At 40.0% G+C, this 19,369-nt stretch overlaps 1 protein-coding gene across 1 annotated transcript; it reads right to left on the bottom strand.

The window, feature by feature from the left end:
* Positions 1-193: 193 nt before the first annotated feature.
* On the bottom strand, positions 194-19,066 carry LOC309719113 (erlin-2-like; the record flags this gene model as incomplete). The annotated part of the gene is given in 13 exon segments (XM_082554972.1): positions 194-2,053; positions 2,141-2,220; positions 3,328-3,417; positions 3,528-3,619; positions 6,399-6,457; positions 9,511-9,584; positions 9,693-9,818; positions 9,922-9,983; positions 10,215-10,261; positions 12,936-13,017; positions 13,381-13,488; positions 18,931-19,030; positions 19,033-19,066. Coding segments are annotated over 13 exon segments (1,134 nt in total). The 3' UTR covers positions 194-1,873.
* Positions 19,067-19,369: the final 303 nt, after the last annotated feature.

Raw genomic sequence — 19,369 nt, 5'->3', positions numbered from 1 at the left:
AAAACAGTGAAAAAAAACAAACAAACAAACAAACACAAAAACAACAACAAACAAATCACATTTTAAGAGATTAGAGGAAACTTTATATTGAAAACTCAAACTTCTTAAAAGAAACCGTCACCCAAATTTCAGCCCTGGGGCCAAATCTAAAACCAGTTTTAATATATAAATATATAAATCTTATACACTAAACTGCAAAGAAGAAAACACAGTACTTTATTATCAGAAGACAATGCCTTGATTGTACATTCACAGCTGAAGTCAGTACAAAAACATTTGCGTGGGTGGGTGCCAGTCCCTTTGAAAAACATCACTGACAGCAAAGTGGTCCACTTTCTTTAAAAGTGTGTCCACTAACACATGATGTGAAGATATAGCTACAAGAAATTAAAAAATGACAGACGAATCAGATTATGGAAAATCTTAAAATAATAATAACTTTTTGTAAAAATGCTATTTGGCTCCTGGCCTAAAGAAATATTTGCTCACAGTGACGCTGCTTATACCAAGCACGCCAATTCCCCTAAACCAGTCGGTCCTTCACACCAATTGGTTCTTTGGAAATTTAAGCACATGGTTATCAGCGCTCAGTCGTGCATTCTGCAAACCGTCCTGGCTGTAAAACCTCAGAGATGACTCAACGTGGACTCATGAAGATTTCCCAACAGATTGTTTTCAGAATCACTGGATCGTATGACGTTTATAAGATCACTGAAGTGAGTAACGGAAAACTACAGACTGAGTTTATGGATGGTTAAAAACTCGTCATCATTACTACATCCTAGAGTGTTCCTCCTCCACAGCTGCGTCACGCCACCAAAGACTAAAAGGCAATTATTAATTCTTGTCTTATGAAGAGTCTTACAGGACGCCCACGAAATTGGTTGCATAAAAATTTTGCTTAATAGTTTTGTGAGAAGCTGATGTCACACATGAATACTTTGGTTATGTCATATTTCTTTCACAGTGCGGGTGGAAAAAGAAGAAGAAAACTCCAGAAACAAATAGTCTCTTAATCAGTTATTCAATGTGAGAAACACGTATACAGAAAATATATAACAACTTCACACAGGTGCACAAATCCAGCGTTCAAAACAAGTTGAAGAAACAAACTGCAGCAATCCAGTGATGTTGTCAAATGTGACAGTGAACAGCTACCTCAGTACATTCATCCTCAGAGACACATTTGGTCCGTCTTTCAGGCAGAGAGCAGAGAAAAAACACTCTTGATTACAGTCTGTGTGGAAATGTGAAACACGTAACTGAGTAACAGCATGGTTTCTGCAGAACATTCACCCAAACACTCAACCTGCTTTGTGATGGTTATTTTGCTTTTTAAATAATGACCGTATCAAAAACTAATTAAAGCATGTTTATCTACCCTGACATGAATGAGACCAATCAGCTGACTTCCCCATAGAGACGGGCAGTGTTTAAAGGTACCCTTTAAAAAGAACAACCTTTGACATTGTTGGCTGTGGGCATGCTTGAGGAATACAGCCATTACTTTAGTGGAATGGATGGTACAAACAAAGTATTGATGGATTTGGGATCCTTGATGCTTTGGCTACGTAGGCTTGATGCACAGACCATAAAAAAATCAAAAACTGAGCAGCAGCAGTAGCAAGGACATGTTTTTAAATTCTTATTTTGCTAAATGACAATAACGGATGTAAATCACACTGTGTTTAGAGGACTTCAGTGGCCATCAGGACAGAGCGAATGCTCATGTTGTCTGCTCTGAGGCTGGAGAACAGGGATTCCTAGCAGTAATTCAGATGTGTTGAGAAGTACAGACCCGCAGTAGGCAGATCTCCTTCAGCTGATAGTGCTCTGCCTTTGAACATTCCAGCAGGTGCCACTACTTTCCTGCCTAATCCAGGTCCATGATGTGCTCGGCAACAATGTCCATGGCTGCCGAGGCCTTGATGGAGCTCCCTGCTGAGCCAGAGTCCACAAACATCTGTGGTATGTCGCTCCCAAAGTAGATTTTGCTGTTGGCTGCGATGGCCTTGTATTTCATCAGCTGCAGGTACTCTGGTGTTAGCTTGAGCTGTGAGAGGGAGCGACAGGATTCCAGTGAAGGAAGGTAATTTTGCAGCCCACATTTGTCAACCACAATATGTGTTTGTGTCTTTACCTTATTGGCCTCAGCCGCTCGCTGAGCCGTGTAGAACTCTGCATCAGCCTTGGCTTTCTGCCGGGCCAAGAAAGCACCGTCTATGAACCACAAACACAAACTCATATGAATCATTAGCGGCATGGCAGTTTAACAAAAACTCTACCGTAGGCGTCAGAGAGCGGGAAGCTGGAGGATTTTCTGCAAATATGTATTTGACCCAACCGCTAACTCCCAAATGCAGCAGTCAAAACAAATGCCCTTGGAAAAGAGCAAACATGTGGCAGTACTTACTGCTGAGTTTTACACTTTCCATTATCAGATTTATAAAACTGTACCTGTACCGTACTCACAATGCAGTTCACTCGATGGATACATTCATTTTAGAGATCAAAGAAATAGGATCCCTTTAAAATTTAAACAGAATACTTTAAAAATGAGCCGAGTAAATTAAATCAAGTCATTCTTATGAAATCATTCTGTTTTAATAAAAGTGCATTTGTATGAAACACTGACGTCAGACATTCACTGGCCACTTTGTTAGGTACACCTGTTCAACTAGACATTTAAACTAATGAGCAGTCAGCAGAAAATCTGTGTATTTGCATGTAATCGAGTCGACCTGCGGTTCAAAGCGAGGATCAGAATGATGATATAAGTGACTGCATGTGCTCTGAGTATTTGAGAAACTGCTGGGATTTTCCCCACACAAGCATCTCTTGTGTTTACAGAAAATGGTTTGAAAATATCCAGTAAGCCTCAGTTATCTGGGTGAAAATGCCATCAAGAGAATAGCAAGACTGATTTGAGTTGATATGAAGGCAACAGTATATCAAATAACAACTTATACCCAATATCCAGGGTATGCAGAGGAGTATTTCAAAACACAGAGCGTGTCCAGCCAAGATATCTGCATCTGGGCTACAGAAACAGAAGACCACACTGGGTGTCACTCCTATCAGCTAAGAACAGAAAGCTGAGGCTAGACGATTAGAAAAATGTTGCCTGGTCTGATGAGGCTCCATTTCTGCCACCGCATTTGAATAGCAGGGTCAGAATTTGGCAATAACACAGTAAAAGCATGTCTCCCTCCTGCATTGTATCAATGGTTCTGACTCATGCTGGTGATGAATGAATCGTTTCTCCTCGCTGAATGCAAAGCACCACAATCGCTCCTCTTTCTTCTTCCTTCACTGCTGGATACAAACCTTCAATCTCAGAGATTCTTTTTTCCGTTTCCTTCTCCATGACTTTCTGTCCAAACTTGATTTCTGCAACTTGAGCCACTTTCTCAGCCTCTACAAAAAACAAAACAAAACCCCAAAACATCCAAGCATGTTAGCACATTGAGTGCAACTAACTCCGAACAAAGCGCTCTCAACACGACAGTCTCGCTTCAGTTTCTCACCTATCACCGCTTTAATCCTCTCCGTCTCTGCCTCCTTCTCCACAACCTTCTGTGTCTGCTGGGAGATCAGCAGCTTGGTCTTCTCGCTCTCCCTGCGAACATGTTAAAGAGCAGTTAATAAAAAAACAAAACAAAACAAAACAAAAATGCTTTAACTGAGAGCTACATGTGACTTCTGTGTGCAAGCTTGACTTTGGGAGCTGCTTGCTGCCGGATGTCTGTGGTTTGTTTCAATATTAACTTCCACAGAAATCAACATCATTACCAAAGAAGCTCCAAGGTTTGTGGAAGGGCATGACACAGCACTCAGACACTGGCAAAGGAGCTCAACCCTGCGTCTGCCCCCACAACTTTCCAAACCTTTATCTCAAATCTGTTATTCTGGCATCCAAACCACATCTTGCAGCAAAACCTGCACACTAATTCTCTGTTTTACCTTCAGCCTCAGAGGAGCCACTAGTGTCCACTCAGGAGACTAATGACTAATGCCTTTCCCACAGACTGGACTGCCTTTTGTAACACTTTCTCTTACCGTACACTACTAAATCTCCATTTGCACTATTTGCCTATTTGCACTACTCTGCCTGGTTTACACTCAATGTCACTTACCCATTATATTGTATATTGTATAGCTTTCTTGTTATATGTAAAATTGTATTTATTTAAATTTTTACTTTTTAATTATTTTACTTGCATTTTTTAAATCACTTTTATATTTAAATATATTTAAATGTTCATTTGCTATTTATCTAGGGATTGAAGAGTAACGCAATTTCTATTCTCCGTATGTCCTGTACATGTGGAAGAATCGACAAATAAAGTTGACTTTGACTTTGACTTTGAACACTATGATCTCAAGTTTCAAATTCACGATGTTTTTATTACTGTCCAGAACAAAAACCAAAACGAAGTCTGTCGTGGAAACAAAACTGAAAGAAACACGTGAATCGAAGATCTAATTACCCTCCACAAACAGCAGTTATAGAGGAAAACAGGATAAAAAGCCTGACTTCCTGTGCTGCTGTCTAAACAAAGTACCAGAAATACAGATGCTACTGCCTCCCACAGGTCAGAAAGGTACTTTAGTGACCGAATCTAACAAAGTGAAAGTAGCGATACTGGAGACTTATTTAAAAAGGAATCAGTTTATTACAAGAGACTAGATTCTTATCAAGCTGTCGAAGTACACAGCTCACTGTTGTGGCTAGTGTGAACATTTCTTCATAATTTTACGCATGCACACATGCACTCATGCATGCATGCATACACTCTTTGCTTAAATAGATGTGAGTTACTGCAGAGCCCTTGGCTAGAGCCGTTTCCCTTCTGGGTCCAGTTTTTCCATGACTGCATCAACGAGTTGAAAAAAACGTTGGTTTTAATCCGTGCAGCTTTTTAACTCTTCCACACACATCACTGCTTAACCAAGAACCTCCACTTTTTAGAAGGTCAGAAAAATAAAACTCACTTTTTTAGGCTCCCACCCAAAAAGTTTTATCAATCGAACTCCTCAGCAGCACAAGCTTGTTTTGGCTGCTCCCTTATTCAGAAGCGCCACGGCAGGTAGAGCCCCATGTTTGAGTTGGAAGACTTGGATGCTTCACAGCTCTACGGTGTATCAACACATTTGCCTTTCATAAGAAACATCACTGAATAGAGAATCAGATCAGAGGTGTTGTGTCAGAAAGAGCATCTGGTGTGTAAAATTAATTAAAAAAATTAAAATAAATGAGACGAATCAAAAATATGTTGCGTTTCCGTTGTAGTGACCACATGTGAATAAGAGAGGAGCTCCCAATAAAACTCAGAGCTTCAGCACTGCTTTCCCTCCACTCACAGGTTGATATGAATGCTGTACCTACATCGGGGCAAAAATAGCTGATTTACTGCTTATTCTACCCCCGTTCTCTCACTTATGGCCAACGTAGAAACCACAGTTTCTATTTTGTCAGTATGCACAACATGGGCGTCTGAGTGCCGTAAACTTTGTAAGAATCTGAAGGAAAGCAGCAAACAAGTCCACGAGCACACCGATGATTTTTTTTGTGACCACTCAGCCTGTCCATGTGACACCAAACACACACGCGTCCTTCACACAGACTCCAAGTGGACAACAGCTCACCTGTGCCGTCTGTAGGAGCGTACACCACCAGCATGAGGTCAAGAGTTCAGTTGTGTGTTTTTTCTTTTAGTTGTGCTGGTGGCAGTGGGTCACAGTTACACAGTTTTCCATGTAGTAATGAAAGAATATAGAAATCTGTTTGAATGTCGTGCTATGGAATGTTTAACAAATGTAGTGAGTAAGTGATGGTGATCACATATGCAGGTCTACACATGATGTTCTGCTCTGATGGATTTAGGGTCATTATTAATGTTGTGATGATTTAAAGTAGTTTGTTTTAAGGTCAGAGTGAATGTGGGTGCTCACTTCACTGCTGTGGATCTTCTGCTACATGTTCACACACAACAGATCTCTGTGAATTATTCACTTTTCTACAGTTGCGTTGAATGTTTGCCATCGCCTCACATAAAGAGCTTAAAGGATCTTCATTTAAGCATGCTTTCCCAGTAAGACAAGTCAGAGTTACACATAGTATTGTGTAATAGAGTAAATGCACCCACGGGTAACAAAGACCAGATGACTAAGTACCATCTAAATTCTGTCCGTTATGTAACAACATATGGGCGTCCATGGAAGACTTAAGTGTATTAAATTATTTAATTTCAAGTTATTTTTTTATATTCTTCTCATTCAGTCCTTATAAACATCCCCAAAGGAGAAGTCTAGAAGAATCATATTATTTTTTCCTCCCCATTTCATATTCCTTGTGGAATAATTAGAAGAAAAACAAATCAAAAAACAAAACTCACATAAGCTCGTAGTTCCGGCGAATGCTCTCTGGGATGTTGGGCTTTGTGACACGGACCGCCTGTGGATAAACGGGACAGAAAAAACATTCAGATGGAATGCAACGACCAACAAGACCATAAAAAGAGCTTTTTACCACCAGAGAAGCTCCTGCTGGAGAGGAGCCCAGGCCCAGTGAAGTCCTGTTTAAGAACTCTCAACCGAAACTGTTATTTCAGCAGTTCCTGTTGATTTAGAGTAACCATGTGTGGAGGAGTAATGCCCAGTGAAGACCTTAACACTCTGGACTGACACATGGCTACACTGATGAGTGCAGTGAGGAGGTGAATTAACAGTGGGGAAGAAGAAAAAAAAAATCATCAGGCTCCCTTGTAACTTTAAAGAAACACTGTTTTGTGATTTGATCCAAACTATGGGAGAGAGCCTTTGTAAATCAATTTTATGGACTGAAGACTGGGTTTAATTAGGCTAAAATTATCACGTGTAAATGATTACAAATGTGTAATGTTCCTCTCTGTCGCCTCATTTGAGCTTTCCCTTTATTAGAACAAGAAAACATTTGGCACTTTCCAAAAGAATGATTCAGAGTCAGACCCCCTGCCATCCAGATATTCAGTCAGCATTCAAGATCAGAAAAGGTCGACATAGGATGAATAATAACGCCCCTCAGGGAACTTCACCTAAACTGAAAGTGAAAGCATCCAAGCTAAAAAGACAACACAAAGCCTCTAGTGTCTTTTTTATATAATATGTGTACTCTAAAAACATTAAAATCAGGTCTGGGGTTGGACCAATCCGAACGTCTCGGAATAACTAAATTCAATCCTTTATAATAAATATCTACAGGTCAGAATTTGATTCACAAATGTGAACCATGTATTGCATTTTGTTTGACTCAGACAGCTCAGTTGTATAATAAACTAGTGTTTCATTTCCCAGACGAACTGTAATTTCTGTTGCATCAGTAACCTAGGAATAACTCTCGTTGGTGCTCTTGGCAACCGTTAGAGGACACAGACACCACTCTAACATGTGTCCAGCAACAAAAACAAGGAGAAAGCTAAAGCAGCACAAAGGCTGGAAGTGAGATTGAACATCTGGCACTGACTGTTTTTCGGAGGAGTTCTAGCTGCACCAGCATGATTACACTTTGCTTCTTCTACAGAGTAAGCAAACAAAATGAAGATCTTAGGAAGGTTAAGCAACAGCAATTTTAAAACGGCTGACAGATCTACAGTCAGGCCTTCTTTATAATGTAAATAAACTCTTTTAACCAAGTTATCTTATCAACACAGTCTTACTCAGTCACAAAGGTATGCTAATTAACAAGGCATGCAGAGACTAAAGCCACAGCTTCCACTTTAATGAAGACATAATAACATACAGTCCTGGTCAAATGTTTAAGACCACTTGAATGGCAACAACAACAAAAAAAATATTTTGCATGTTTGGATCTTAACAAGGTTCCAAGCAGAGCTTCAACATACAAGGTGAAATGGGAGTGGGACCAAACATTTTTTGGAGCATGCAATTTATTAAAAACAAAGCTTAAACTGAAACAGGCTGTTTTACAGCTGATCAAAAGTTCAGGACCACATGCTTTAAAAGGTCAAATCTGTGCAAAAATGTGGATTCATTGTCATTTTCTGTCAGATAGTCACACTGTCATGACTGTCTCATGGCTGTCCGTCAAGACACTGGATCCTCAGCCCAAATTAAGGCTGTTACCGGTGCCGACTGCAGCCCCATAACCATCAGACGGCATCTGAGACTGAAGGGCGTCAAAGACAAAAAATGTCTTCAAAGGCCTCGCCTCCTTGAACGCCACAAAACTAACTGTTTGGACTTTGGAGGAGAGCACCAAACATGGGTCAGTAAAGTTGGAAGAACATTTTCTTCTCTGCTTTTTCCTTCAGTGGAACAATGAAGCTTGAGGAGGTGCAGGGGTATCAAACATGTCCAGATGTCACAGAGAGCATCCCTCATGACTGAGGGCCCTCGTCTTTGTGTTAACGCCTGTGTTTTTCACTAGGACAACGCTACAGTACACAATGACTGCAGGACAAGGGACTTCTTCCAGGATAATAACATCACTCTTTTGGACCATTCTGCTTGTTCCCTTGATCTAAATCCAATTGAGAGCCTTTAGAGATGAATGGCAAGTGAAGTTTACAAAAATGGACAACAGTTCCAGACAGTAGATGCCCTTCATGCTGCCGCCTTCGTCTTCATCTACCACTTGGTGAAATGGTCCCACTCACCTCATGGAAACACTTGCATTAAGCATACCGCAACTGATTTTTGAAGTGAAAACAAAAACGGTGGAGCTGCTCATTACTGAGTTCATGTTTGGAACTTTTGAGGGGCTTACAGGGTTTTTTGGAGGTGTGATCCTAAACTTTTGATCAGCTGTAAAACAGCCTGTTTCAGTTTAAGTGTTTTTTTTTTCTCAATATATTGCATGCTCAAAAAATGTTTTGTCACACTCCCATTTCTTCTTGTTGCATGTTGAAGCTCTACTTGGAAACGTGTTAAGATCCAACCATGCAAAATATGACTTTTTAACATTTTTCAAGTGGCCTTAAACTGGATCGGGACTGTATGATGAGACATTATGATAAGAAATCACAATGTGGATCACAATGTTAGCATAATATAAGTTGACTGATCCAGAGCAGGTAATGTTTCCATGTACATGATGTACATGGAACAGAGTCTGAGAGAGGACAGAGGAATATGCAAACCTGTAGAGCTGTGTTTTACTATACTGTAGTATGAGTATATGTTGGAGCAGTAAGAACTGCACATTACTACAAATGACCATGCACTTAATTAGTAATGTAGAAAAACTTTTTAGACCTGATTTCTAAGTCTGGTCTAGACTTTAAGGCTCAGTAGGGTTTATTGGTATTCAAAGGGTGTACCCGATCATGCATTCCCCATTATCTCTCATTGAGTCTTGGGTTTTGTCGAGTCAGCTAATGCAAAGAAAGCCCTGCTGTGTGGTACACCCTGTGCTGTCAGCAAACTGGAACTGACAAAGCTTTGACCTCATATTTACAATCACACTGAACTTCATTCTGGCCTGGGGTCTGTCTGATCCTCTGCCTTTACCTGAATGATAAGTCCAGGCGCCATGTTTGTTAGATCCTCTTGTAGCGTCAACTTCAGATTTTCATCAATTTGGTCTGTGGCAGAAAAGTGTGCAAAAAAGGCAGGTAAAGATGAAAAGCTCTGAAATACTTCTGGCTCTCCAACTGTTAACAATGGCGCCCTGAAGCCCCCGCGCCCCTCACCAAACAGGCCGATGTAGACCTCCTGCAGAGAGTGAACGCTGCAGAACTGGTTGAGTTCGTGGTGAACTTTGTTGAATATCAAGGCTTTGTCATAGTCTGCAGTGAAGTTCCTCACTATGTCATACACTGTAGAGATAGAAGTTTTAAAAATTACATTTTTATATATGGAGTTACAGCTGTCCCGATGATATTAGGATAAACACACTGTGTGGTGAAACGCTGAAATTACCCGCCGATGGAATGAGGTAGTTCACCACTTCTATGCGATCAAAGTAAATCATCACTCCTCCACTGAAAACAGAGACAAAAAAGCAGCATATCATTCAAAAGCTTTTACCCAAACACCAGTGTGAACTGACAGGGGCTATTTTTTTGGTTGTTCAGACACACGTTGGTGAACCTCTGATCCCTGCAGCGTTGGAGGTTGTGTGTGGGAGTCTCTATTGTGTCATGATAAATGCTGAGTTTAATAAGGCTCGAAACCACATCTGATACTGCTTAATCCAAAAACAGCAAACTAACCTTGTTCCACATGGTACGTTCTTCACTTCATCTGTCTGCAGCGTCGTCTACGAGATAAAGATCACATATTCGACATGTTGTTTTTCAACACTTCAAACTCCTTTTATTGGTTCCAACATGCTAATAAAAACACTCAACCAGTAGGACTCAGAGGAAACACAGCAACAGGACATCACATTGTAATTATATACCAGTGCAGCACCACAGAGAGCCTGACCAACATCTCAGTCTGGAATCATTTTGTTTCTCCTCGTAAGCCTAATTAATGTGGTCTTAATTCTAAATACGTGGAGATCATTCCCTGCTAATATCAGAACTCAAGAGCACTCCGTATACACATGATGAGATGTGGTCCTGCAGTCTTTGTCTTAACATTACAGAAGATTCAAGATTCAAAGTGTTTATTGTCATGTGTCACAAGAGAAAGGGCATTTCTCTGTGCAATGAAATTCTTTCTTTGCTGTCCACCCACAGATGCCAATTAATATATACAATTTGCCTCAACACGGGAAACCTCACCCGGCCCGGACACGGAAAGGATTGACAGATTGATAGCTCTTTCTCTACAATAGAAATAGAAAATATAAATACAAATAGTACAAATAAATAAATGAAGACAGAAATGGAGACAAAATATGGAGGATGGAGGATGACTTGGATGGAAGGATGGGATTATTTAACAAGAGTAATGGACATTTTTTGGTTGTAACACCAAATAACCCCAACTAACAGTCTTTTTGGAAATCATCGTGATGCCACAGTGAATTTGACCTCTAACCTTTTGGACGTAAAAGGGCATCACTTCATCAGTCATAGTCAAAATGTCCTTTGTGAGGTCACTGAGCCCTCAGTGACCTGTGACCACCAAATTGTAATCAGCTCCACCTTCAGTTCAACTCGATGCTTGTGCCAAACATTCCATTAATCCCTAAGATATCATGTTCACAAGGAGGAATGATGAATTACGCCTCCATTCACAGCTGTCATACGCACTCGCCAAAAATGGAAAGAATACACTGCTCAGTGTTTCTCAGAAATATTTATTCTATATCTTTCAGGACGTAGACCGCTATCTCTGCATCATATTTCTGTCTATGCACAGTCATGCAGAAAATAAAGCGCACCCTCTTTCAGTCCCAAAGCTTCATATATAAGGACACAATAAAACATTGATCTGGTCCTGTTCATGCATGTGACATCATTGGGGTCATTGTCCTGCTGCATGACACAATTTTGGCCGAGCTTAAGCTGTCAGACAGATTTGACCCTATGATACTAGGATAGCAAGGTGCCCAGGTCCTCAGCCCACCACCGTGCTAATATGAGGTGTTTTTCTGATATGCTGTGTTTGGTTTTCACCACCTGTGGCACTCTGCATTACATCTCCACTTAAGTCTCATCTGTCCAAAGGACATTTTTCCAAAAGTCTTGCGGTTTGTCCAGTTTCTTGGAACAATATGATTATTACTGAGCTACAAACAGAACGATAACATGCATGCAAAGGCTACCAAAACCATAACCCCCTTGCTAGAAGCAATAATGTTTCACAAATACAGTGGTTTACCTCAAAGCAATTGGGCTGTATGGAAAACAAATAATATCCATGCCCCTAGCTACTAAAGCCAAAACAAAGACAGAACTCAACCTGATAAGTTACTTCAGCTTTAACAAGAAACTCTTGATTACCATCAGCTGCATTCAAACCACTAATTGCATAAAACTGCATTTTCATTTTTCCCCAACGACTGCAGGTAGTAGCTTGTAGCTAAATCTGATACAAAGCATCTTTGCTTTGTTTATGATTAGCGTATTTTGCAGCCAGTCCCTGAAAAGAAAGAAGAGATCAACAATCAAGAATGAACAGTGTATGAAAACATTCTGTAGAGACGAGTGTCTGGATCTGAAAAGAGAAGCTTCTCTCCTACAGGGCTACAAGAAGGGTGGACACTGACACCAGAGACCGAGCTCCAGTTACCTGAAGCGTCTGGTTGTAGCTGCTGCTAAAGGTGGCCCAACTTGCTGTTAAGGTCATGGAAGTGATTAATGTTTAACAAAATTTGGCTTCACCGTGCTAATCTTTACTCAGACTGCTTTTGTTTTAAACGCAATACAGTTTGAAGATATAACAACTTAGTGTGAAGCTAAACAAAGAGCTTTTCATGTGTCTAATATATTTTCCCATCTTACGTTGCAAGTACACTGTAATCTTCTGGGAGCGGGCCATATAATGGCTTAACCATGCCCACTTATATTTTACAGTAGAGGAGACACTCCTCTGCACACACCTTTTGAAAGTTATGTTTAAACAGTGATTGAGAAAGAAAGAAATCATTTACACTTGGCTTATATGGTCACATAAGACTTTGGTGGTATTTTTTCATAAGTTTGCATGGGGAGAACAATCCTCCTCACATGGATATTCATTCAAAGAAAAGAACAATTGAACAACAGAACATCCAGCATTCACATCATCACTCCATAATACAGCCCACCCCATGGAAAGCACAGCATATTTATGACGCAAGGTAAGGAAATATTGTTTGTTTTACTGCAAAATCACCGTGAAATTGTTTACTTTTGTGTTACCAATAACAGTATGACATTAATAATATTTATACTCTTTTTATTTATTTTGTATCCCACAGACAAAATGTGACATAAAGCGAGTAATGTTCAGATTATTAACCTGAGAGTTCCAATAAAAGGACCGGCATGACTCACCTGCACAGACTTGTATGTGGTGATGAAAGGAAGCATAAGATGGAAACCAGGACCGCTCGTGGTGGTCAGGAGAGCCCCTCCCCTGTGTGACACACAGTTAGAATCAGTAAAATCATTAAAACAGAAAACTTCCAACCTCAAATTAGAAACATCAACCTAGAAATTTTCCAGGCTTCAGAGGACTCATTTGTGTAAAGAGCTCCAATTAAACAGGAAAAATATGCAATGAACCAATTATTTACTGCATGTCCATGCAAGTGATGACATCAAAATATCCTGAAGCTAAGATGGCTTATAATAGCTAACAGCTGGTAATTACAGTGCTCACCGTGGGACAGACAAGATGCTAAAAGCAAAGTGATCTGAAGCAGGTGCTCGATTCTGGAAAGTTGTGCAACAGAGGAGTGTAACGCTAATCTCCCACATAACAAGTAAAACAGCTCACCTGTAGTAAACTCCAGTGTGCCCCTCATCAATCTTGTGCACAGAGGCCAACAGCGCTGCTCCACCAAGAGCAGCAATTATTGAGAATACGGCACCCCACTGTGCCATCCTGGCAAGAAGACAGGAGAGACAGCATGTGAAAATAATGAGCAGATGGAGCTTCTCTTCTGGTGTTTTCACACCGACGGTCCTAATTACAATCAAATGCTCACACAATCATCCAGCTACATGTCGCAGAACAACTGTCTATCCTGCCAGCGGGCCACAAAGTGCAGCAGTAACACACTGGAGCTTCCTTCTACCTCACTGGTTTATCTCCTCTCAGCTCAGGCTTAGCCAGACATCAGCTGTGACCTTGTCACACTTAAAGAGGATTGAGCACCGTTGGCCTAGAGACAGCTCAACGCATTGCCACTTAAGAAAACACGTGCAAATGGTCAGAACGCGAGCCAACACAAACTCAAACGCGCCATGGAAGTAGCAACAAAAAATTTTTCCAAGCAAAAAGTTGAATTTGACATTTAAGCTGACAAGCAGCTGACTTCAATAACTTCAAAAGTCCTAACACATCGGAAAAAAACCAAACAACAGCATCCTGGTCTGTTCATAGATTTTTAGTCGATTTGTAGTTTTAATGTGCAACATCTGTCGCCAAATGAATGAAGACATGTTCTTGGCTGGCTGGTGTTTAGTCCATTTTTGTTTGTTTGGTTTTTTAAACTGGAGTATACTGAGCTCGTTTGTCACTGAGTGACAGTGATTCAGAAATTGTTCTCCAGGCTTCCCGAAGGAGATTCAAACTCCTTCTTTCGATGTTTCTGCCTTTTGTTCAGTTTCCTGTTATGTTGATCCCACACTGCTTCAATAAAATTTGGATTCATCACTCCTTAAGGCCTGTTATCACATATTTTCAGTCCAGTCCTTGCGTAATTTGGCAAATCTCTGTCTTTTCTCCCCGTTTCCCTTCCTTCAGAATGGCTTTGACAGCTACCCTCTCACTGAGATCATTTCTGATGCGACCTCAGCAAAGAACTGGTGGGATCAACAAAAGGGCCCCAAGTCCTGTTTCAGGTCTTTGGAGTTTTTCCTATTTCCGAGGAACATAACTTTCATATTCTGCTCATCTGCATTAGATAGTTTTTCAGGCCTGCTACTTAATCTACTTAATATTTTGTCCTCTGTTTCAGCCAATAGTTCTTTGTGCCTGTAAAACTGTTATCTTTGTCATTTCTCATAGATGTAACTAAACAAATGAGAACTTATGATGACTTGTTGTGACACGCTGCCAGTAACAAAGTGACAAAAGGCAAGAGTTCAATATAGTCTCTGCTCAGTTGTCTGTTAGGTGCAGAAACAACACTGGTTCATCCCTTGAGTTTTCTGCTCAATTGATTCAAGAGTTAAACGGATTAACCAAAAAAAGAACAAAAAAAGAGAGAGAGAGAGTTTTCTGTTCAGCTCCACCCCCGAGTCTTCAGATCCAGTTTGGAAACATGGTGATAGCTAGTAATGTCAGCTTCACAACAAGACGACACCAACTAGCGAGTGACATAATTAGTTCATTAGCTCTACAGTCTCTGGTTTTAAACTGTGTTACAAATTAATCTCCCCTCCAGTGGTTGTGGTTTTCCAAGTATGACAAGTTGTTTCTGTCTCTACACGCTCAAGCTGTTTCTACAGGATCTTATTTGTGCTGGAACCATTACAGCATGAGAAACAACACCACTCATTTTACTGATGTCAAAAAATCGATGTCTACAGGTTACAGCATGTGGAGGAAAGAAGGCTGGATTCAAACTTACTGATGTGCTGCACACCACTTCTTTCTCAACAGGGCAGTGTTCAGGTGTGTTAATACTAATTAGATATTTAGATATATTAATATAGGATAGATTTCTATATCCACTTGTGGTCAGATGTTTCCATAAAATCATTATGAGCATGAATGTCATTGTAATTTTGTGTTTTTAATTATTTTATTTGAACTGTTCTTTTTCTGGGGTGGAAGATTGCACAGTACACATCTTAAGAGAAAAAAAAAGAAAAAAAAAGTGTGGTGCACACGTTATTTTTATTTTGGACTTTCTCTAATCCACGAGGCTCACATGTATATACAGGCACAAATTTACACATACAGGCCTGCTTGTATTTGATTTAATGTCTTAAGTAGCACCAACAAGCTTTGATATTTGACCACTTTTCTTGGCAGAATTGGCAGAGTTCACTAAATTGTTAGGCTTCCCGGCACAGACTCGGCTTTTAAACACAGTTTAAAGTTTCCATACTTGAGGTCGAGGCTTTGAGAAAACTATTCCAGAGCATTAGTGCTAGCCTGTTTTATCCGTTCTAAAACAAGTTTTAATGTGTGTTTGGGATCACTGCTCTGTTTCAACACACAGATGTATACAACTATTAAACATCTAGCTGCTAATTTGAGTTGGAAAATTTGGAGTTAGCCCCCTTTCTTCATTACTCCATCCACTTTGTGCAGTGTTCCAGTAACAGGGCAGCAAAACAGCCCAAGAACATGATGTCACCACTAGAGATGGACCGATCCGATATTACGTATCGGTCCGATACTGACCTAAATTACTGGATCGGATATCGGAGAAAAATAAAAAAATGTAATCCGATCCATTAAATATCACGAAAGCACCTCACAAAACTTGCAACACGCCGTAACTCACCTCAGAAGTTAGCACGTCGGAGCAGTATGCATCACGTGATAGAGCGGCTGTGGCATGCGGGACCTGTAGGTGGTCTGGATAGCATGTGGAGCTTCGCTAGCAACCCGGCATTTCATCTCCGACAAAGTTATCCCGAGAGAAGTAAAGCAAGTGTGTAAGTCCATCTCTGAATGTAAAGCATTCCTGCGTTAAGCTTAACAAGCGACTGCCTCTCCTGCTGCTACTTCAATCATGAAACTGATTAATGATCAGCTGATCGGCTTTTCTGTCGCGAGTCCGTCTCTCTAGTTTGCTTTTGGCCCACTTTGCACCAGAAAGAGGAAACCAGCGGCTGAACAACAGCAGCACGTTTAAGCTTGATCAGCTGTTGTTAGAATTCATTTAATATTACTTTCTACACCAGGATCTTTTTCTACGTAGCTGACGGCTGGTAACTGTGCAGGGGCGGATCTAGCAAAGTTTAGCCAGGGGGGCCGATAGGGCATGAACAGGGAAAAGGGGGCACAAAGACATACTTTTCTTTCTTATTCTCATTTAAAATGTCTAGCTTTTAATAAATAATTATCTGACACCCAAAGTTTTAATTTGATGTAAAATGAATAGAAGTCAATTACTGTATATAGTAACTATTAAGTCTAATATATATACCCTAGTAAGCTATAGTACTTTTTACTTTGGGAAGGTACCATCTGTGCAGTCTGCAAGTTTGTTGAAGAAAGATGTTGAATCTATTTAATATTTCTTGAAAAATAATTGATTTCTGTGCATTTTTTTTCACACTGCATCAAATTAAGGTTGATTACGTCGATTAAGCATCATGAGGTGGAGCGTGAGGGGTGGTTCCCTATTTTTTATTTATTTATTTTTGTTGCTGGGAGTTGGAACCCTATTAGTTAGGTTGCTTAATATTTATGCTAAGTACTCTTTAAAATACCAGAATAGGGAGGATGGTGCAGGTTTAAGTTTATTAGATTGATCAGTATTGCTGAACTATGAAATATTTTTTTTTGCATACAGGTATAACAGAATAGCTTTAGTGTAGTTGTTGTTTTAAACTTGAGTATGAACTTATACAAAATGCAGCAAGATATTTAAAAAACAGTTTTGTTGATTAAAAAACATTATATCGGATTCATATCGGTATCGGCAGATATCCAAATTTATGATATCGGTATCGGTATCGGACATAAAAAAGTGGTATCGTGCCATCTCTAGTCACCACCATTCTTGGCAGCTGGTTCAGAAGTTTTTAAATCCTTGCCTTGACCACTTCAAACATATATTTTGTCACTGTGCTCAAATAACTAAATCTTGTCCTTATCTGACCCTAAAACTTTTCTCCAGAAGGCATTTGGCTTGCCCATGTGGACAGCTGCAGATTTCAGTGAAGCTTACAGGCGTTGATTTGGGAGCATCACTTCTTTCTTGGTCGACATCCTCTCAGTACATGGTGATGTAAAACTGGCTTCACTGGTATTCCTGCAGTTTCTGGATCATGGCAGGCTTGAGTCTTAGTAGTTCCTGAACACCCCATTATGAATTTACTCTCATCTGTGGGGTAACAATTTGCCAAGGTCTGGAAGAAGACTCCAAGTGGTGAAACGTGTGAATAACTCCACCTACGTACAGACCATCCCAAATTGTGAAATTCTCCTCCTTAGATCTGCACCGTGCTCCTGGAACTGTCTCATTGTGCTGAGTACCGGCGAATACAGTCAGTGCTGTCTTTTGGCAAAGATAACATACCAGTCATGAGGACTAAATTAAAAGTCCTTGGCCTTGTCGAGTTAAAACAAATTGTAGAACTTTTGGCGCCATTTATGGAAATATCTAAGTGAGCGTATGATGTATTTGAGCCTGCATGTACACTCTTGACCTTGTGTGGATCAACGAAAATCCCAAATAAATTTAAATTTGTGGACCCAACCCTTGTTTTCATACGATCATTAAAGCTGACTGTACAACCATTTCACACTAACAGCTCACTGAAAACTCCAAATTGCATCCAACACATTTATGCCCATGCTGAGTGTGTCTAAACTTGTGACCACAACTACAAACTTCCTGTTGACTAACTTGACCTGATGGAGCTAGATATGGAGCCATTTCAGCTTTGCTTAGTAAAGATTTGCAGAGATGTAATCTGGTAACCCTGCTAACTCAAATGGCTTTTATAAATACAATACTTAAAAACATATGGAGAGATATAATCCAATTTTGATTTCTCTACTGATCTACAACCTTTTGCTTTTTAATATACAATAGTGTTGGATATATTTATTAACTTTAAAAACAATGAAACTGGGTTTGCTTCCAGTATTAAACGTTTAAAACAAGTTGTGTGCACTGCTTCCTCAAATAAACGAACACACCACCATTGCAGCATTTCAAAGTTCAAGTTAACGTTGGATTAAATTTAAAACACACTTAGGCGAAACATGTACGCCGAATAAAAGGAAAGACCCTAAACATCTGACTGTAGCATGAAAATTATTAAAATGGGACAGCCACGTACGACATACAACTAAACCAAATGAAAAAATCCAAATATTTGAATGGGATTCAGATTCATGGGCTTCGTGGCTTAGCAACAGCGGGATATAAGTTGTTACATTATTGCTGCCCCACAGAAAGGAGCCTCTTTCAGTGGCAGACCTTATCAAGATGTCTCAACCTTCACTTGAGTGTCCGTTTTAAAAGCTTAACACGAGGCCAAACACTAAATCATGTTTAGCTAACACTGCTAAGTAAAACAACCTTAGCCAGTCTCTTTTCTTCTAACATGCTAGTGGCATGTGAAACGGCGATGGTACATAGTTTAAATATGCAGGAAGGCACATTTCGGTAGCTCAACAACATCTTACCTGTAGTTTCTGCTAAGATGACAGCAACACAAATAAGAAACACCTCCGGTACTTTCTTTTTCGTTTTCCTTTTGACTGTGCGGCATCTTTTGCTTTTTTTACTTGCGCCCTCTGGCGGACAGCCAGCAAACCGCATGTCCCTCACTGAGCCAGAGCTATCTATGGGGTCAAGTTGAAGATGCAGTTTTGTTTTGTTAGTGTTGTAGGGCAGATGATTTACTGTGTGCACCACAGTTTTAACCTCCTAAGACCCGAACTCTTCCACGGCATGCATTTTTAATTTCTCTTTGATATTTGGGCATATTGGGGTATGTAAAAACAAAGAATTACCAGATTTATTTATTTATTTTTTTACCTTATTTTTGTTTTTAAGAAAAATAAGAGCCACATATGAGGATATTCACTTAAAATTTTGATAGAACAGTAGCAGTATAATGTC

This window comes from Aulonocara stuartgranti, assembly GCF_965226115.1.
Source record: "Aulonocara stuartgranti genome assembly, chromosome: 12".
In the NCBI taxonomy this organism is placed as follows: Eukaryota; Metazoa; Chordata; class Actinopteri; order Cichliformes; family Cichlidae; genus Aulonocara; species Aulonocara stuartgranti.
This window is presented reverse-complemented; position numbering and strand designations above follow the sequence as displayed.